At 38.5% G+C, this 21,926-nt stretch overlaps 1 protein-coding gene across 1 annotated transcript; it reads right to left on the bottom strand.

Moving 5' to 3' along the window:
* Positions 1–457: 457 nt before the first annotated feature.
* LOC114469067 (interleukin-6 receptor subunit beta-like) lies at positions 458–20,610 on the bottom strand. Its single transcript, XM_028456322.1, has 15 exons — positions 20,507–20,610; positions 20,282–20,414; positions 13,532–13,679; positions 13,290–13,441; positions 12,510–12,652; positions 11,718–11,856; positions 10,096–10,172; positions 9,769–10,006; positions 5,417–5,608; positions 5,075–5,179; positions 4,829–4,963; positions 2,520–2,690; positions 2,187–2,253; positions 1,737–1,827; positions 458–1,271 (listed from the first exon to the last, which is right to left on the bottom strand). The coding sequence occupies exons 2-15, from the start codon at positions 20,367–20,369 to the stop codon at positions 927–929; spliced, it is 2,091 nt and encodes a 696-aa protein (XP_028312123.1). The 5' UTR covers positions 20,370–20,414; positions 20,507–20,610; the 3' UTR covers positions 458–926.
* Positions 20,611–21,926: the final 1,316 nt, after the last annotated feature.

Here is a 21,926-nt window from a genome sequence, read left to right as displayed (position 1 = left end):
TCAGTTTCCTATGTGGGGTAACACATACCCCCGCCCCCAAATTAGCCATAATCACAAAAAAATATTTATCTGATCAAACTAAAAAATTAGTGTGCCTATTGAATAATCACAAAACAATTAACAATTTCAGAATTTTTTTATACCAACGTGAGTGGGATGACCTGAAAATTAGTTGAATTACTGTTGCTCATTCCAGGAGTTAAGTTAATCCTTCTTAATTTCTCTCTTTCTACTTTCATTTCTGCAAATGATAAGTAGATTTTTTGATTCGTTTCATATATATATATATACACACATATATATATAAAAAACATTTATTAATATTACTCTTGCTATTATACCTATCATATATATTCCAAGATGGTTAATTGAACCAGCATTAGACAGAATGCGGGTACATGTTTTCCCAAAGATACCATTTCGTGGACATGTTTATTTTTGTTACAACGAAACAACAAAATCTCAATCATATTTATTGAACTCAATTAAAGCTGTACCTGAGACAAGAGAGAGAATACTAGCTTGTAACATGTCAGTGCCTTGTTTTCTTTACAGTATGCATTTAACACTTTAACTGGGTTCATAGACCAAAAGACTGGTAATACAGAAAATCCTATACAAAGACTTTGTACACATTCACAGCATGAATACAGTAGGAATGAAATGAAACTAGGTAAACATGATATATTAAGCTTAACTGTAACTGACAATACAAAAATATTAATATCAATAAAGAAAAAACATAAAACTGAAAAAAAACCTGGCTCATTTTTAATTAAAAAAAAACATAACTATAAGCAGGTAAATCTTCCTACTGTTCAAGAGGTAGGAAATGTGTTACCTGTTACCTGAATATCCTTTAAAACAGTAAAAATTCACAAAAGTAAAAAATGTGAACACTAGGAACCCTAGATGTGGTCGTCTCTTTACAATGCCAGTAAATCAGCAGCAGTGGGCATGAAGCGCTTCTCATAGTCTGATGTGTGCAGTTCCTCCTCTGATGAGCTGCAACAACTCTTTCTGTCTTCATCCGAGTCAACCATTTTGCTGTAATCCTTCCCATTATATCTGCAGTCTTTTCTATCTCTGACAGCATCCTCTGTCTCATCCTCCAGGCAGTTAATCTGCAAACATCCGATTCCCGTACCTGCGTGTGTACATCTGTCCGTATCAAAATCCTCCAACTTTGTTTCCTGAATTTCCAACTGAGAAATAATGAGATAGGACTCAGGGATGGGAATGCACATCCAAGCCAGGGTATCATCATGAATCTACAAGAGAACGTACAAGTATGACATTTTATTGTCCAACATTTGACAAAATGGAGAATCTAGGGCTGGGTGATACGGACCAAAAGTCATATTTCAATATATTTTTCTCAAAATGGTGATATACGATATAAATCTTGAAATTTTTAACTCAACAAAGTCTGACCAAAAAAGACAATTCTGGCTTAAATTAGCTGATGAAAAATGCCACACAGGCACATTTAGACTTTTTCTCCTCTAAGGGACAGCACATGTGAGTGAGTTCTCTATGTGGCTTGTTTAGGGGAAGGTCTGGGTTAGGATGCACTCAGTGATCATCTAACTGTGATCATCACGCTGTTCTAAAAAGTAACGAAAGCAGCGGCTCCTAAAACGAGTATTTTAATACAAAATAAGCTATGAAACAAATATCTCAGAAATATGTGTTTCACACAGGACATGAAACTTCTGGCGCCTGTTAAGTCTCACCTGATGTTTTATCTCTTTTAAAATGTGGCTGCGGCGAGGATCCGGCCCTCGAAATGCAAGTCGGCACAATTTGTGTTTGCCATGGCACAACCTGATGGAAAACAAAACACACATCAGAACAACACTGTACAAAGTGAATTGGCATATATATATACATATATATATAGGAAAAATAATAAAGTTGCATGCTACTTTTCCAGATAAATAATCTCATTCAAGTTATAGTTACAGTGCCATGTGACTGTATTCACCTACAGATTGCTTCCATTTTTGCTTTTTGTCAACCTGAACTTAAAGGAGCATAGGGCAGGATGTTTTGAACATATCATCACTCATTAGTATTTAAAAAGTTAAAATGAATGTTTATTTTTTTAGAAATCCTGCCCTATGACCTTTAAGCCACACTCAGACTGTAAACGTTAAAAGACAAGACAAGACGAAGTGACTCACCAAATTAAAACTGCAGAAAAGACAAAAAAAACCAGCAAAACTCCTACTACAATTGCAAAGAGGAGGTCTGAGAACAAAGGAAAAAAAGCAACGCAAGATTAACTCATGAATAAATCACACATCAATGTCCTTCAGTAAAAAGCCATTCTGACTCTCCGATTAAAAAACTGTTAAAATGTGTAAACATAAGGAGGGGAGAGAATAGCTTGTTAAACAATCAATCAAGTAACAAAAAACTGATATCTGTTGAAGATTTGAAAAAAATTGAATCCAACATTTATCCCATTCAAACATACACAGGAATAGAATCAAACTGATGGAAATGTGCTGTACCAAAATTCCTGCTGTGCTGCGTTGTGAACCTGGCAGTGACTGACGGTCCACGCCCGGCTGCGTTCACTGCTCTGACCCACACTTCGTACTCCTGAGCCGGCTGAAGACGCTGCAGCTTCAGCGACAGCGACTTCTTGTTGTTGTGCTGCGACGACACACTCACATTATGCACTGGGAGAAAATAAATGGTTGGTAGAAGATTGAGTGTGACACGTCCTGCTTCCTTATGTCAGTCAGCCTATCTCAACGTATAGACACTGGATTATCATTTAAGAGTTCAAATATTGGAGCCGCAAACAAACAGCAAAAATTAAAACGTAACAAAGCTTTTACTATGTTTTTGTTCTGTTGATGAACTTAAAACAGCATAGGGTAAAATTTGTGAAAAAAACAATCATTCACTTTAAGTCTTAATGCTAATGGTGATGAAGCGTTCAAAACCAAAAATAATGAGCGCACACACATCTCCCTATTGCCTTGAATAGACTGTGTAAAGCAGTTTGTTCTACAATTCTGGGTCTGAATTTCCAGCGTAGTCATCCGGACATGACTCAATGACGCTGAATGCATGGAGTCACTGTGGAGTCTCGTTTCTTGATCCTGCCCTATGCTCCTTTAAAGTTTGTTATAAGGAGTTTAAATTCCACTAAAATAAATTGTTTGTCCAAAACTAATGTTGTTACTATTGGGAGAAAGTCAATAATACGCGTGCACGGATGTAAATAGTGTCCGGTTGAAACAGGTTCGAGCTTAGAGAGACATCGGCTTCATTCTGGTCGGACAGGTTTGGGTCTTCTTTTTTGGCCCAATTAAAGCTCTAGTCTGTTTAAAATTAAAAAAAAATATTGCACAATATAGCTTTTGGGTTGTTCCATTTAAAAAAAAAATAACCATGCGTTGCTTCTAGTGGTGGGACTTGATTAAAAATATTAATCTAACTACATTGAATAAAAATGTAAGTGCAACGCTATTGTTTTTGCGCCCATTTTTCATGAGCTGAACTCAAAGATCTAAAACATTTTCTATAAACACAAAATACCTATTTCTCTTAAATATTGTTCATCTCCTTCACATAGAGTTGATCAGGTTGTTGATTGTGGCCTGTGGAATGTTGGTCCTCTCCTCTTCAATGGCTGTGAAGTTGCTGGATATTAGCAGGAACTGGAACACGCTGTTGTAAACGCTGAACCAGAGCATCCCAAACATGCTCAATGGGTGACATGTCCGGTAAGTATGCTGGTCAATTCACGGGCAACAGCTCTGGTGGACATTGTCAGCTTGCTAATTGCACGCTCCCTCAGAACTTGTAACATCTGTGGCATTGTGCTGTGTGATTAAACTGAACATTTTTAGAGTGGCCTTTTATTGTGGCCAGCCTAAGGCACATATGTGCAATAATCATGCTGTCTAATTACCATCTTGATATGCCACACCTGTGAGGTGGGATGGATTATCTGAATTACAGAATCAAGGAAAACAATAAATGAGCTTAAACAACAAAATTGTGTTTATTATTTTCATCACTGAGTGCTAACATAATGTGAAATAATAAAGACCATTATAATTGCATTCTTCACAAAGCACAAACTTAGACACACCGCTGACTTTGTGACCTAAAGAGTTGACCCATATGAGTTATTTTAAATTATTTCTCAGGCCAATATACAGTGCTTGACAGTATCAATGCTCCAAGAAGGGCTTCCTTCTTGAAATACTGACCATGTAAGTTTGGAGAGACGGACCGTCTTTGGCCAGGTCATGTGACCTGGAGAATGCCTGGAGAACATTACACTTTATGGCAGTCACGTGACCGCAGGCTCGGATATACTCATCGGGCTAAGGCTTTTGCTGGTATTTTTCCGTGTGTTTCACTCCTGGTTATGGTCGAGGTAAACAAAAATTTTAAAACTGCTTCTGAGGAGGCTAAAAAGACGCCGCCGAGACCCGCCTTCCGCTCGGCGCCCGACACGCATGCCGAGTCGGCCGACCCCGCATTTGAATAATTATTAAATACCTATGTGTAAACTATAGAACTGTAACATGGTTCCACAGTTTTGCCTTTAATTCAATTGTAATTGACAGTTTTTATAAAATTTCCATGTCAATCACAATTACAAATCCAATTATCTGAACTCAACTACAGCTCAATTGCAAATATGACAACTTTTTTCAATTGCAATTACAATTATACCTACATCATAACTGTAAATAATGATCAATTACGCAATTACAGTTATAATTAACCCTGACCCTGTCTTAAGGCACTCATCACTACAAAGAAACAATGACATAATTGTGTTGCAGTGTACCTTCCTCTGAGTCGATGCCCACCAGGTAGTACAAGATCTGGCCATTCTGGTTCCTGAGAGGAACCGGCTCCCACTGCACAGTCACCTCAGTCTCCTCAATAGAAACCACATTAAATGATGGTACTGCAGAGGGAGCTGTTGGACAAAGAATCACATTCAATTAAAACAGTCCACCCTTTCTATATGAGAGCTGAGGATCACACACAATGATGAACAACACACTCAAACTCATGTATGCACGGACACCTTTTTGGACAGAATATACGACAACTGATGAGATGTGTTGGACTTCTCCAGTGTTGAGTATTTGGAACAGTGTCACTTGGTACGGAGTGTACTTTTTAAACCAACCTGTAGGAGGAGACACACATTAAAGGAAACAAACAAATATGGAAGGTCTTCATTTCATTAAAACAAAAATTATGAGCAGAACGTATACATGAACTGTGATTTTCAGGCTAATAACCAGTAGAATGCAGATCAAATGAAGACACTAATAATCCTGAGGATGGATGGATTGATCAAATCTCATTTTAGACAATGTTACAGTTCTTAGATATGTCAACATATTATGTCATGTAAAAATACCTGTAAATCTGACTGTTTTACTCCTGCTGACCATCCTCCAATCAAAGCCTTGTCCTGCTGGCTGTTCTGCTTCCTTGTACTGTACTAGGAACCGATTCTCTCTGTCAACCAACTGGGAGGGCAGATCCAAGTTAACGGTGAGGTTCTCTTCATTCATGTACGGCTTAACTGCCTCATCATTTCCTTCTTTACCTTAGCAAATAAAACACACCAAAATGAGATTTGCTGCACCAAAATGGAGCAGAAACCACAAACAAAACATCCATTCTTATATGCATCCAATGCAAGACTTACAGTAAATCAGTTTTATTTAAACATTTTTTTTTTACAGTTTTTCACGAGTTTGCATTCTCATTCCCACAGAACCACTAAAAAGGAAACCTTGTTATGCTAGAACAGAACAGTCATAATATATAATTATAGTCCAGTTTAACCAGGTGTACGGTGTACATTTTAGGACATCCTCAGGTCTCAGAATGAGGTTTCACATAGAAGGAAAACTTATGTCACTTGTAAAACCAAACTGACTCATGTCTCAGCAAAACCGCCGTTAAATGAAACGGCCGTCACTTGTTAAACCAAACACCGTCAAATGACACCGCCTCAAGCTTCAAAATAAAAGTAGTCAGACTCAACGACGTAAGTACGTAAAACACAACATTACGTATTTTGAAGAAACCTAAAATACACATGACATCATCTATATCTGCTGCTTCGGATACAAGAGCTAGTTGAAAGCTGTTACTGTTCATTTATTTTTAAAGGTTAAGATATAGCAATGTTTCATTTAACTATGAATTTATTAATCAAACGATACGTTGATATAACTTAACTTTTGAAAAATAAAAGGAAATAACAGCTTTTCAAAATACTTCTTAATGTGTACTTCTGGTTCCTTCAAAATAAAACGCCATGTCATGTTTTACGGACCGAGGTCGTTGAGTCTGATGACTTTTATTTTGAAGCCTGAGGTCGAGTCATTTGATGCCGTTTGGTTTAACAAGTGACAGAGGTTTTCCTGATATCTGACAACTCACTCTGAGAACTGAGGATGTCCTGAAATGTAGTAAAAAAATCCTAATCCTCTTTTAATATTCCATGACCAACCAATAGCTCTTTAACGATCGCTACTACAGTATAAAATGTAACTTGTTTGTATGTCGCGATGGAAAAACTGTATGTACCGTATTTATATAGATTTATATAAATTCAAGTATTCACTTAAAAATGACAGAAGTTAGTTTATTAGAAAAACTGGTTAACACTTTACTTGAAGTTTTAGACATAAAGGCTGACATTACGCTTTCATTATTATGACCATTAACATGAATAAGGTGTCATGAAGGCTGTAATTAAGTGTTGTTTGTTACCCTCACCCCTAACCTTAACCCTACCTAGCCCTAACGCTAACCCCATGAGATCCCTCCACCTAACCCAAGAAATGCCAACATAGCTCCAAAGATGTCAAAATTTAGCGACACTTATTGGTTCGGTAGAGTTACCCCCAATTTCCACTGGATGCGGCTCCGCTGCTTTATGTCACCACCGCATCACCGGAGCTGATAGGTTTCCACTTTAGTCTATGTGTTAATTTCCACCGGGTCCGCTGCGGTGTGTGTCTGCTACTTCCTAGATGCGGTAATGTGAAGTCCAAACCATCCAAAAAAGAATTAAAAATATTTACTTTCTTATTTCCGCCTTTTGCTTCTCATCTTTTTTATAAAGTAAATAATTTTCTCTTGGTGGGCTGTCTAGTTGTGTGAGGCAGGGCCTTAAAAGGGCGGTGCACCATCAGGTCGGGTTGGATCAGCTGAAGACGCTGCGTAATGAGCAGAGGACATCACCTCAGAGCAGCAGGGCGCACAGCGCGAGCAGAGCCATCCAGCTTACACGAGAGTGCAGTGTATGAGAGAGGAGCAGAGACGCCACCGGTATGTTAATCATTGGTTAATGTGCGTTAAGGATAAAATGCTCGGGGAAGGTATTTGTTTGACAGACAGGTCAGCGCGTGTTTGACAAGAGCGCGTGCGCAATGCACTAAACTGCGCAGCAGATGGGATGGTCAAATCAGTGAGACGTCATCCTTTCCTTTTAGAATAATTTGATTTGAGTAGTGTTTAAGTTAATAAAAGGACTATGTGGTTAAATAACTAAAGTAAAAATGATTAAAAGTAAGTCTTTAGTTAAAGATAAAGAAAAGTTCCCGCTGATGTCATAAGTTGAAAATTATTATAGTTGTTTTAAAGTGATTGATATTAATACTTAACACTTAGTGAAATGTGTGTTTACAGTTTAATTAATAAATTAACAATGAATGAATAAATAAATGCAATGCAATTTGAGAAAATGTCATTGAGAATTCAAATATTTCATAGATCAAGTAAAATTCAAACTAAGGACTTATAATAACTATTTATAAATTAAGTACATTTTAGGTTTGATTTTTAGTTGTGTATTGCTTTATTCGGTGAGTATAATTTGAGCATACTGTTTAATATTACAAAAACATTTACTTTAAATCAGGAAAATGGATCAAGTTAACTAAAAATAACAGTGCTGCAAATATAACATCCCAGCATGAGAAAATTGTTTATGCTTTGATTCTAACTTTCCCTCTTCTTCCTTTGTCCAGGTTAACAACCTGCTTAACCAAGGAACAGTTAAAATAAACTGTCAACCAAGCACAGAGTTGTTCTCAGCGTCCTCTGTCTTCCTCTCTGGCCCTTCAAGTTGGGCAGTGGTGTTACAAACACATACAAACTTGACAGGTAGTCCGGTGCCCTCCGCCAAATATACGCAGAACTTCTATTTCTGGTGGACACCGCAGCACGACGCATCAATCAGCACAGAGCAAATGAAGCTAAACAGAAAATTAAGCACGTACTCCGCAATAAAATATCGGGTTACTTTTCAAAATAAAACACTTCAGATTATATTTCAAGCAACTACATCACCAAAACGTCATAATGTGTAAAAACAAATTCACATCCACTATATTGATTTCTCTCATACTGTAACTGCACTGTAAACTGCAGAAATTTTGATTTAGTTCATATTTTACTGGTGCAGTTTTATCTCTTCTCTGTTGGCTGTTGATAAAAAATGTGGCTATGACAAATCCAGAGATTCCAACCTTCTTGTTCTCCGTTGTTGGGAAAACTGACCTGTTTATCTGTTTATTGTTGCGTTTATAACACATACTTTTAACTGAGTTCTCGCGCAATTATATAAATATCGTGACGACTCCTCTGTCTCGTGACGTCACAGTTGTTCAACCGGAGAGCACCGCGGCGCACTCAAAACGCAACCGGTGGGGATTACCGGAGGGCGGACAGCGGTGAAAAACCGGATGGGTGCAGTGGAAACCCCAGGTTAGGGATAGGTCGAGTTAGGAGCTAGGGTTGGTTGGTGTTAGGGCAGGGGTCTGCAACCTGCGGCTCTGGAGCCTCATGTGGCTCTTTGACTCTTTTGCAAAAAAATAAAAAATAAAATCATGAATTGTTATTTCTTACAGAATGTATTGGTGATTAATGACATTAACTTTAAATACAATTATGATAAAACCATTTGTTAACCTAAAAATAAATCCTGTTGTGCAATGACTCAGCCACCTTCCTACTCCACCTCCTGCAACCTCTACAGTCCATCAACTTTCCTGCACCTGTGGCTAACCTTAAGTTGTAAATCCCTGGTAAGATAACTAAACTAACAAAAAGACTATTCTGGAAGAAAATAGAGATTTTATGTGTGGGGAAGGATTAACTGCCAACATGGCGGGTTAATATGCATGCTTGATATGTTGCAAGACATTAGCAATTAGCATGTGTTGACTGACATGATCATGTGTTATTTTTTGTACATAAATACATTAACTCAAAAAAAAAATCTTGTTTACATAACATTATTTGATATAGTTTTAAATGTATACAATTTTATACACATATTGTCTTCATTGAGAAGGTATTTTTTGGCTCCGGAAGCACTTTATTCCAGGTGAGATGAGGCAAAATGGCTCTTTTGAGAGAAAAGGTCGTAGACCCCTGTGTTAGGGCTTAAGTATGGTTAGCGTTAGGTTGGGTTAGGGATTAAGTTAGGGTTAAAGTTAGGGTAACAAAGGGTTAGGGGTTAGGGTAACAAACAGCACATAATGACAGCTTCATGACACCTTATTCATGCTAATGACAGGTAATGTCAGCCTTATGTATAAAACTTCTAGTAAAGTGTTACCGAAAAATTTAACTTCTTACTAATAACTATTTGAGCCAATTTTCTACCTCAAGATTGAGGCCTCTTTTGAGAATTTAACCCCTAAAAAAACTGTGTTTTTTTGTTTAATTCAGCAGAACAGTTACCTGTTAGCGGCATAGCTAGAAAAGCAGGCGCTGTGGCACCGAAAGAGTTGAATGCTGTCACACTGACTGATGACACATTTTTCAATGGTGACCTGAGAAACCACATCTCCTCCCCTGACGCAAAGTGCCTGCTTGAATTAGCTGTGGATGCATTCATCTGTTCTATAGAGCCATTCATGTACAACAGCGTGATTTCATATGTAAGGACGGGGCCGCGGGCCAGAGAAGCAGGGAGACGCTGAGGGGGGTGAAAATAAAAAACACAGACCAAAGTGAGCGAGAGAGTGAGAATAAAGAGGCTGACAAACTAAATGCAGCCATTCCTACCTTCCATGTCAGGTAACAGTCAGTACTTGTGGGAGATATCCCACAGTCTCTCCATACATCAACCACACCAATGGGGGCTGTTTGGTACAAACAGAAGAAAAAAAACATGTAAAACTCTGCCAAAAACACAAGAGTTATGTATTATGGAAAAATATGTGCAAAGATGTGTGATACAGTGTATTATATTTATATAAGAATAACGAGACTCTTGATTACTTTCCTTATCTTTACATTATTTCTGTCTTTACAGTTTTAAATCAATTACATGATATACTATATTATAGTTTTACATTTATTATATGGTAAAAAGTTACTGTGAATACATTTTAATAACTACACTCTGAAATTCAAATTTCTGCAATATTACTTTTTTTTCAAATCCCAACATCTATTTATCTTCTGTAGCAGGTCAGAAAACAGTGTTTGTCAAATCAATTGCTTGTCATTGTTAGGTTCGGGGCATTTTAAATGGAAAAGTGTGTACAAAATAAACAAACATGGATGACATCCCATTTAGGCTACTATAAACACACTGGCCCTCATTTATCAAACGTTTGTACGTTCACATCTGAGTGTACGGTGTGCATTTGACCAAATTCACGCAAGCTTCGGTATTTATCAATTCTGACTTGAGCGTATGCTACGATCAGATCTCACATCAGGTCTGAGCTCATGTACAATCATTTGAGTGAGTGGATTAGTGGAGCAGCTTAGTGTGAAAATAAAGTATTAAACAAGCCTCAGCTGTCATGAAAGCATCATCAGAAACACATTCAGAACAGATCTTAATTATTAAAACGAAAAAAAACAAGATTAAATGAATTTTTAAAAAAGCCCACATTATGACTGATACCACTTTTTTGGCTTACCTAATAACCCCGCTGCAAAATTCTGCTACTGTCAGAGCAGGAGTGCTTAGGTTCACCCAGTGCGCGCGCGCACGCACGCACACGACGCAGTGCTGCTATGCCCTGTGTTGGAGAATGAGGTCCTATTTCCTCTGTACAGTACATCACTGGGGGCTGTTTTGGAGGAAATAGGACCTCATTCATGCATTTAAATGTAAATAGTTCCTTAACCTTTTATAAGGCTATTTTTTAAGGGTTACGATCATTAATTTCTTTTGATGTGATATTAATTGCCGAAAGCATGAGGACAACGTCATATCTGCGTGTCTCCAGGATCTCTGTTGTGAAGTTGTTCTCAGCGCACAAAGGGGGACGGACGTCAGCAGCTCGGTAGCTGATCCTCTTCCACAGAGCGGTTAAATGTGCATGTGCTTTTTAAATTCCAGTTTTAATACTTTGAAAAAGCAAATCTTTGTTTTCATCTCAGATTTTCATCTTGGAAAAGTTTTTTTTTTCTATATGACCTCAGAGGACGTAACAAGTGAATGAGGATCGAATTCAGCCTCCACATTTATCAACACCTGATCATTTGTACGCTGGGATTGGTCAGATACAAATGTTTCATAAATGACACATTGGTCGGAAGAACTAATGTGAACTCGCATTTGCACCCGTTTAAATGCAAGGTTGATAAATGAGGGCCAAGATACCAGAGACCTTTATTCAGCATTTTTTTCAAATCTGCCCTCCAACATCAAACTTAAAAGACCTTACCTGACTCAGCACTTTTTATGCGATGAACTGGACTCCAGTCACTAAACGGGCCAGCGTCACAGCAGCATCGCAGTTGAAATTCATAAACAGCACCGGGAATTGCATCTGTGAAGGTGTAGGTAACGTCCAATTCATCATCCTACTGAGCAGAAAGAAAGAAGGAAAAAAAAACAAGTTGAGGCAATAATTTTAAATTAAATTGTACATGAACCACTCAGGGTACGCAGAGAGAATTACACCTCTCCGCTGATACCTTTTTTGAAATAATGAGCACTTTTTTACGCTCCAAAAATTGTGTCTCGCCTCTAGCAGGCGCAAAACATTTTTCAACTTTTATTTTTTTTTACTTTTTCAAATTTGTGAACTTCTTCAAATTCAGTTTTTTTCAACTTTTTTTGTTTCATATCCTTTCACCTGTTAATATTTTTCATCGTTATTTTACTTTCTTTAGCTTTTTCACCTCTCTGCTACTTTTTGAGCTTATTTACACTTCCAAGGCTTTTTTAACATGTTAAAGCCTCTAATCTACCTATGTTTTTGAAACCATTTCAACTGTTTTCATCATATCTTCTGCATTATTTCATAGAGGGTTCAGCCGTGAATATTAGCAAATGCATCCTCACTTGCATTTTCTTCAGGAAATGCATTTTTTTTTGTTTCACAGTAGGTGTAAATTATAGTGTACTTGTAATTGAGTCGTCAAGTCCATTAAGTGCTATGAATGGTGCTCTGCTATGTATAGAAAACTGACATTATCAGAAAAACTAAAAACTAAATAAAACTCAACTGGACCTTTTGCCAGTCTACGTCATTCTCAGTGCGATATCGGACCTCACAGGGTCCGGGTGACAGATCCAGCTGCTTACACGCAGGGCTCCAGTTGATTTCTAATGTCTTGAGGTAGCTTGATGAAAACTTAGGAGGAGGAGGTTTTACTAGAAAGAGGAAATACAACAATGATTAATATTTGGGTCTACATTTTCCTCTCATTGTGTTAGGTTTTTGCTGGGTAGTGATTCTGACACGTTTAAAAGGCCCGCAATTTTTATTCATGTGTTTCTTAAAGCTGATGTCCGGAGTTTCTTAGAAATCTATGTTCATGTATGATTCTTTTGAAATGACAAAAAATACCTAACTAGTCTTTTACTATGGTCTACTGCCGGTGGTCATTCATATACATTAATGTATATAAGTCCCTCCTTTGTCCTATAGACCCCTATACAAATGGAAACGATCGCCGAGTGCGTTCAGCCAATAGGCTTCGACTTCCTGTTTTTGAGACTGTCAATCAAAGTGAATGAGGAACTGTGCACAGAAACACAACAAACAGGTAAATATGATTCTGGCTCTTACCTGACCTATTGACCTACATTAATGCGACCCGATGCAAACTTGTTATGTTCCGCGATAAGCATGCAGAAATGTAAAGGCGTGGCTTCTGGTAGATTGGCAGAGGCAGTGGGCGGAAGTAAAGCTGTTGAGGGCAGGACATCGAGATGTCCTCTCAGAAACTCTGGATATCAGCTTTAAGTAACTTTATTGCTCTTAAAAATTTCAGCAGGACTGACTCACATATATTTTTTGGGTTGAAGATAAGCTCCTGAGACTGAGAGAAACCGTACTGGCTTTCAGCCTGTACCCAAACATTAAGCTGCTCATGTGCCTTAAAGTGTTCCCGGAGGATCAAGCCATTTGATTTAGAGCCACAGGAGGCATTAAACACCCTGGAATAAAACAAAATACATGAAAAAAGATGAGTTTAATTCAGTCCGTGGTGTTTATTGGAGACACAGTGTGTTTTAAAATGTACGTACCTGCTGTGTGCATACTTCCAGTACAGAGTGAAGTTTGTTGGAATTTCCAGAAGGGACCTTCCATCCCAAACACAATGAATGTCTACTGAGCATTCTGTCTCATCACATGGTTTGCTGCACTGGAGATCAGACGGAGGGCTGGGAGGACCTGGAGAAAAAAATATGGTAATGACATTAAAATAGGAAATGCAGTCTCGCCAGAATCAAACTTACACAAAGGTTTTATAATTGGATACATCCTGTGGAAATAGATTTTCTTTTTTCTTTTTATTTATTTATTCAGTTTATTTGGTTGACATGGTTACATTCACTTTTTTATTTTTATTTTTTTTTTTGTACATGCCGAAAAAGGAGACGAGAGAAGCAGTTTGCTTATCTAGGTCCCGTCCCCTGTTTTGTACACTGAAAATTTACATCAAAGCTTGTCTCTCTGGTCAAACATTCTTAGGTTGTTCTGAACAGTCCTTTTTTGTGTAGGATTTATTCTTATCTGTAGTCAGTGTTGTCTTTTTTTTTATTCCTCCTCCTCTCTATCGTTGTTCGTGTCGGCCTTGTTCCCTGCCAGACGTCGTTTGCGTTCCTCCAGTTCAAGAAAAGTTCATCTTCTTTCGAAGTTGTTCGAAAGGTTTTTCCCTTTCCATCCATGACGTCACCACTCGGCAATGTCTCTTTTGGACACACAACTTTGCAGCTTGTTTTGTCTCTACATCAAGGTTATTCCAGCTTTTGTGAGTTCTATTGGCAGTGTTGTATTTTCCACTGTTAGATTTAACCCTTTCTTGTATAAACACATTACTATGTCTTAGTTCATAAGCAAGGTAGTAATGTAATCCGTAATGTGTTCTACAACAATTGAAATGAATAGGTGGCAGACCTTTTCTACTCTTGGTTTCCACATTGAATTCAGTGTCTGTGAAATAAACACAGCCTGAGTCTTGTTTCCAGTGTGTGTATTGATCTGGTTCCATATCCATGATTACCATCAGTAATGTTGTTGTTTAGGTGGATCCTTCGTATTTTCCCAAGTCTTCCATCGTTTTGATGAAGATTGGTTTTCCGTTCTCTTCTCCCAGTGGTGTGATATAAATCCTGCAGTTTCTTGCCCACGTCTTTAGAATTTTTCCTCCATTTTTATTTGGCGTGCCTTCCATGCGATGCTTGCATTTGGTTTTGTCAGGTTTTCATTTATAAACACCTTTGTTTCCTTCAGTTTCTTGCCTTGCTTTTACAGCTCTGGTAGCATTACGCTTCGGCAGGAGTTGGCAGGAGTTGATGTTGTTAGGGTTCAAGACAATGTCCTTCATTTCCAGGTAATCAATGACCTGTTGTTCAATCGATTTTGTGTCTTCGTCACTCTGTTCCGTTGTCCGTCTCAACGCACTCGCGTAACTCCTGGGTTTTATCTTTAAGCCTGTAATGATGACATCTTTCTCACTTTCCTTTTGTTCCAGCTCTTCAACCCTCGCGTTCAGCACTTTTACCTCTTCAGCATTCACTACATTCTTTTTTTCCAGTACCTTTACTTCACTTTGAAGGCTTTCCAGTGCTTTTTCCAGTGTCTTTTCCAACGACTTTATCTCGGTAGTGAACTTCAGAGATAGATCGTCTTTGAGATTTTGTATCATCTCCTTGACCTCTTCCAAACCCGGAATAGTTTCTGTAGTGCTGTTTTAACCATTTTTCTTTTCGTCTTGGGCTTTTCTCAGTCTGTTAATCTCCCAAGGTCATGTTGTCGGAGCGAGTAAAAACACGTCTGCTCTCTTCAAAGACAAGTTATAAGACTTGGGGAATTGGCCCTAGTGAGCTTCCGTAGATTTGACTTAAATAGCAAACCTTAAACTTTTATTACAATATTGTATTTTGAGTTCATTTCAACTTTATTCTCGACATTTTGCCTTGATTGTTGATTTGTCTAAAATGATTTTCTCCATCAAAACTGGCCCTAATCAGCTTCTGTACTATTCTAAATAAGTGAGAGGAAAGGTTCCTAAATAACTACCTTAGAGAGAAGTTGGTAAGAATGGAGAGTACGGTAATGTTGACAACAGTGTAATTAAGGGAGCAATTGCAGATAGTTCTCTAACATTTAATGAATATGGTAAATTGACTTGATTTATATAGCGCCTTATCCCTCCACTGAAGTAGTCTCAAAGCGCTTTACATATCAACTCATTCACACACACACACAATAATGAAGCACAGGTCTGGTAACAGGAAATGAGAGCTTTGAGTCACATTTACACCACCTGTCCCTTAACAACACCCATTTTAATCCAATTGCATCGATGTTTCACACACTCAGTGATCTATGAATAGAAAACACTTCTAAACATGTATTTTGACAAAAGATAAGATCTTGTAAACATGAGAAATGATAAGTGTTGTTTCCATATGTTTTTACTGAGCATTATGATTTTCTTAATCCATGATTCTATTTCTTTTTTTTCAGCTTTTTTTTTTTTTTTGGCACTCCACTGAATTTACTTTATTTCCTCACTCGTATACAGTATGTATGAAAGGTGCTATATAAACAAAGTTAACATATAAAACCTATTTATTTAGATCGTGAGGGTTGTTTTGTAGAAGTGGTAATATGTATACAGATAGATAATTACAGGGGCTTTGAGTCAGTTGCTAAATGTGAAACTACGCTTTAGCACATAACATGTTTTTTTATTGTTAAGCGGAAATAACTGATTCAGGGTAAGTTGAGGTATTACTACAGGGCAGTTCGAGGTTAACAAAGGGTCAAGAATTTGGAGTGGCGTTAAATAAAGAGGAAGGAAAGGCTATTCATCGGATCTATAAATACATATAGTGTATAGGGTGTGTTATAACTTATAGGTTAACCCTCTGTTCAACATCACAATCAGAACCAGAAGTACTTCATTTATCACAGGGGGAAATTGCTTTGTTACAAACGCTCGAGAATTAGTACAAATAAAAAGAAGAAAATTAAGAAAATGTACATAAAAGTAAAAGACTGTTAATTAAATCAGGATTAAATAAAAGTGTATACAATGTATTAGATTAAACTAAATGAATTGCATCACTGGTATCTGTGCTGAACACAATGTTATATAATGTAAAAAATGTATATAACAGGAACACTTCAGCAACACAATGTAACGTAAGTTACGTACATAACTATGGTTCTATGAATCCGTGCTTCAAGCACTGAATGATCATTCTTCAGCATGCGTAGGTCAAGAAATGAATAATAACAAAGTCACCTGTGACCTCCGGTGACCCACGTGAATCTATAAAGTCACTAGACACCGGAAACCCAGTCCCACAATCTTCTTGAGTAACACGAGAGGATTCCGAGGAATTGAACGTTCTGGCAGTCATTCGGGATTCATAGAACCATAGTTACATAGGTAACTTACATTCTATTTCATCCCTTCTGACCGCGGAGGCAGTGCTTCAAGCACTGAATGACTAATAGCAACAAGGTCACGAGGAATCCACGGACCCAAAGACACTCACCTCACTCAAGAGTGGTGTGGACGGAGGACGCCTTCCAACGGATGTGGAGTAGCCACGTTCACCTTGTAGAACCTGGGGTGTTTGAAGATGTCCATGAAGACGCTACACAAATAGTCTCCAGCGGAAAGCCAGCCTTTGCAGCCCAGGAAGTGGAGATGCCCCTGGTGGAATGGCACCTCACACCTGTAGGCAGTTGCCGCCAACAACTGGCATAAGCCTCAGCAATAACATTGACGACCCAGTGTGACAGACGCTGCTTAGACAGTGGATGGCCCACACAGGGTCCCGCAAAGCACAAAAACAGTTGATCAGACTTACGTATCGCCGTGGTTGCTTGCATGTAAGCAGCCAGCGAGCGGACGGAGCAGAGATGCTTGGAGCCAGAGTCGGAGTCAAACCGAGCGAGTTGTAAGGGCCCGAGTTGTAGTGCCTGAGCCTTGGCTGGGTTGTGGATGTGAGTGATCCAGACCGGGCCAGAAACGGGAGGCCGGCGGCGGAACTGTAGCCTGAAACCCCCGGACAACATGTTCAACACCCCCACATCCCGGGTGTGAGTAGCCTAATATTGGAGCTGTTCCGGGGTGAAACGACCCACCGCCGACCCCATTCTCACCTGCGTCCCCCACGGCCCCTAGTGGACAGGGAGGGTCACCGACTCTGTCACTCTGTGCGGGGCAGACGGTTGGCTTGCGTCCTAGATTGATTGCCGCGAAAATGGTCAGATCGTGTACTCGGTCATTGAGGAACTACAAAAGGCTCCGCTGAGGGAGGGAAAGTCCTAGGGGGTCGACCCAGTGCAGTCGCCCGTGAAGGTACTTGCCGGTGAAGGCCTGCCAACTGCTGCTGTGTCTGGGAGGCCTGTGCAGTTCGTTGTAGAGCCTCCATTGCCGCCAAACCAACGAGTTCTCCAGGATGGACTGGGAGACCTCGCAGAGTCTTCCTACATGACTTAGTCAGAGGAGACTGGGACAACCAGACTTGCATCACTCGACAGTCCATACATGCCTCTTCGGTGAGGCCGTCCCGAACGTGGTCAACACCAAGGCACGAGGTGCACAAATCGTGCCCGTCGTTTAAATCCAGCAGTTTTCCTGCGTCCAGAGACACTCTGCGGCTGTGCAGAGTTGAATGCAGCCGAAACATTTACACAACACCTCCTCCCGCCATGGGAGGGGCTGACGTCACAGTGGTCCGTCATAAAGTGGCTTTGACAAGTGAAGCCGTGGGACGTTAGAAGGAGAAGCAAAATGAAGAAAGAAATTAAATAATTCTGCATTCCCTGCCTCCCTGCTGACTCAGCATAGATAAAGACAGGTAGGACCCTTTTAAAACACTTTTCAAACAAGGCAAAGAATCAAACAAACTAGGAACAAACTATGATGATTTCAAATCTTGAATATGTCCTTATTTTGTAAACTAGGTCTTAAATTATATTTGGTCAGGTCTTAAATTATGTATATTCATTTACCACTTCATTTTTCACCACCATTTTTATTTAATTACTTGTTAAACTAACAAAAACTGGAGAGAAAAAAAGATAAAATCTGAAAAACAAAATTAAAAAACAAAACAAATTAAATTTCAAGAAGTATAATAACCCTGACACACACTCACTCTATTGCATATACTGGACTTTCTCAAATTGGGGTATGTATACTAAGGGTACCCAATGGCACTACAGGGGTACTTCTGAGAGAGAGAAGGAAAAATTAACAAATGAAAGCATTAAAAATATGGGGTTTTATAATGTTTATTACTTTAATTCAAAATGATAATACTACTAAATATTACCAGCAATTCACAAAACGACAATAAAAACACCAAATAAGAGAAAAAATACTGAATAATAAAAAGAACAGAAAACCAACAACAAAATCTGCAAAATGACACCAAAAACACACACTAAGAGATTAAAATACTTACCATTATCAGCACCACACAAAAAGACAACAAAGACACATTGCTACAAATTACACAAACATAACAGAGAAACATTCAAAATGACATAAGAAACAGACTGAGATGGAATAATTTAAAAAACACCAACCACACACAAAATGAAACCAGAAACACACACATTGACAGAAAACCCACAAAAGGATGATATAAACGAATCTGATACTGATTCAAACTAACTGAAAAAACAAGAATCATTCTCATATCAGGAGGGAGATGACCATAAATGATAAAAACTATACAAACAAATCTATTCATGAGGGACAAAATACTGTTTCATTCCACTTGTCATGCTTACATTATGTTTGCAGAGGCGGTTTTTTTTCCTGGTTTCACACTGCTTTCTCTGTTTAGGGAAATCAGTTTCAAACTGGCAGTTTTTTTCCCCTCACCCCTCCTCTCCTCCTGTTATTGATCCCTTTTCACCTACATATGTGGGCGCCGCAAATGGCTGCTCCGGTGTGTTGATGTGTCTCCTTTCACTGCAACTACCTAGTCAAATTCCTCGTATTGTTCTAAACTGTACCTGGTCAATAAAAGATTCTGATTCTGGTTCTGATTCTGATTCTGATTTACAAAATGAGTATATTTAAAATATGTGTTATCACTCATTCATTCCATTATAATGATCTGTAGTTGCATTGTCCATTAACAGTGGTCGGTTGGCATGCAAATATTCTTGCAGTGGAGATGCTATGCACTAGCAGACAGAGCTAATAAAAAAACGTGACTTTTACAGATATTCAGGTAATATTGAAGATATTCTTTCACTGCTAAAGGGGTAAGGAATCATTTAGGAACATGTTTAAGAGTAGAAGGCGGCCAGAAAGAAGCAACAAAAGTACTGCGATTCAATTTTTGGTGTATCGATGTGAACCGTGATACCTATGAATCAATTTTTAACTGGCTTACGATTAATCGTTACATCCCTGTGGAGGAATGGTTCAGTCCTCATCCTTTCTGGCTGATTTATTTATTTATTTGTATTTTGTCTATGCCCTCACGACTAGACAAAAAGTAGCATGAGTCCGTGTTCACAACCCAGAGAAGTTCGGGCATGTCAATTGCATGCTGTGGTTTCCTGTCTGTCAGAAAAGAGTCAATAGATTGAAGGAAGTACCAGCAGACAGTCCTATACACCAGGAAACACTGTTAAATGAACCTGTAAACATATATATATATATATATATATATATATATATATCCTTTAAGTCTTTTCTGAGCAGTGTACTTGTTCTACTACATATTTGACACTATTTTTTAGGACAAACTAAGCTGGAGCCAGTATAGTTTAAAAAAACATACCTTGTGTATCACAGCATTGAAACAGAGTGAGCAGTAAGATGGACTGGATCCAGCTGGTCTTTAGGGAGGCCATCATCATCATCATCATCACATTAGCGCCCAACCCTCAAGTGTCTGTGCGGGTCACACATTTCTGTTCATAATCAACACAACACAATCAACACATTAACGCCTATTACAGTTAGTAAGAACTTGTCAGGTCCCAGCACACACGGACACATTTACCTCTGTGACGAGACACGCTGGGCGTTTCGCGGCACATTCGGCATCGACGGAACTGTGTGAAACTCAAACCAAAGAAAAGTAGGTTGAAACTTTTCTGTCGCGGCTCCGCCTCTTACTGGAAGTGGCACGGGCTCACCGGAAGACGATGCATGCACACGCACGTTTACACAGATGCACGGGTGTATGGTAGATTTGCGTCTTTGTGACTGAATCTCAAAATAAAATTGCTTCAATTAAAATTGAAATTTTTAATTTTTACAATTAAAACAAATTTTTTTTTCCCTCTAATAAAATGATTATTTTTTTTTAATCAAAGAAAAAAAAGAGTTTGAATGCAAATGATTATTTGAGACTCAAAAAATCTGCATTTGAACACTTTAATTAAAAAGTTTATTTTCTTTTTTGATCGAAGTCAAAAAAGACCTCATGGTCACCACAGCACTGTAGTACTGTACTGTAGTACAACATCCAGCCACTTTCTTTGGTTCAGGTTGTGGTTTCTACCTATTATGTTGTTACCCACATGGCACTGTTTTAGAGCTCATATGTGTATATACAGCCTTTTATGATGCCTTCAAGAAACTAAGAATTTTTTTTAAAACTATTTTAACCCATTTTTGCTTACTTTTACCCCTTTTCTGCAACTACACCAAACTTGTCATACTTTAACCTTTTTATTCACTTTTTCTTGCCATATTTTTGCTACATTACCATTTCTGCCACTTCTCCATCAAATTTCAATGTCTATTCTACACATTTTTTCCACTTTCAATACATTTTTTCCACTTATAAACCCTTTCTACCACTTTTCTCATTTAATGTCTCATATGTTGACCCATCATTGTCACTTTTATTCTCTTTTCACCATATTTAAAGTTTAATTTTTTCACAATTTGCCATGCTCATTATTTGCCAAGTTTAAACCACCTTCAGGTACAGTGGGGGTCCCCGGTCTCTGGAACCTTTATTTTGGGGGTCGTGGGCTGAAAAGTTTAAGAAACTACTTCATTAGATAATAAAGAATGTTTGGTTGATTTTACAAAACATTTTATTCAATGTTTTTATTCCAAAACGCAGCCAGGATTACAGCTTTCCACATAGCACCTAAAAAAATCAAACCAATAAAAGAGTTTGGCAATGTGGGATGCACTCTCTTTGATTCTTGGAGTCCCTGTTTCAATGAGGTATGGCTTTAATGGTCAACCCTCACTGAGTTTATAAAGGTGTTGGGAGCCATGCAAGGGAAGTAGACTGTGCACGTAGGCTTCCAGGAGATGGACAGATTTGTATGGGAGATACTGGGAGAGACCTTTATGGAGACAAAAAGCAGACCATATGGAATAATTAATGGATGTGTTAGGCCTTTGTGATTTATTTGTGTGTTGGCCTGAAGCAGATTTGTCACTTTTAGTGATACGTC

Source organism: Gouania willdenowi, chromosome 8 (genome assembly GCF_900634775.1).
Source record: "Gouania willdenowi chromosome 8, fGouWil2.1, whole genome shotgun sequence".
NCBI classification, from domain to species: domain Eukaryota; kingdom Metazoa; phylum Chordata; class Actinopteri; order Blenniiformes; family Gobiesocidae; genus Gouania; species Gouania willdenowi.
This window is presented reverse-complemented; position numbering and strand designations above follow the sequence as displayed.

Coding starts and splice junctions, on each gene's coding strand:
- LOC114469067 (XM_028456322.1), bottom strand. CDS start 20,369: ATGATGATGATGATGATGGCCTCCCTAAAGACCAGCTGGATCCAGTCC. Junction 13,680..20,281: donor TCAATGCTGTGATACACAAG/GTATGTTTTTTT, acceptor TTTTTTCTCCAG/GTCCTCCCAGCCCTCCGTCT. Junction 11,857..12,509: donor ATGACGTAGACTGGCAAAAG/GTCCAGTTGAGT, acceptor TCTGCTCAGTAG/GATGATGAATTGGACGTTAC.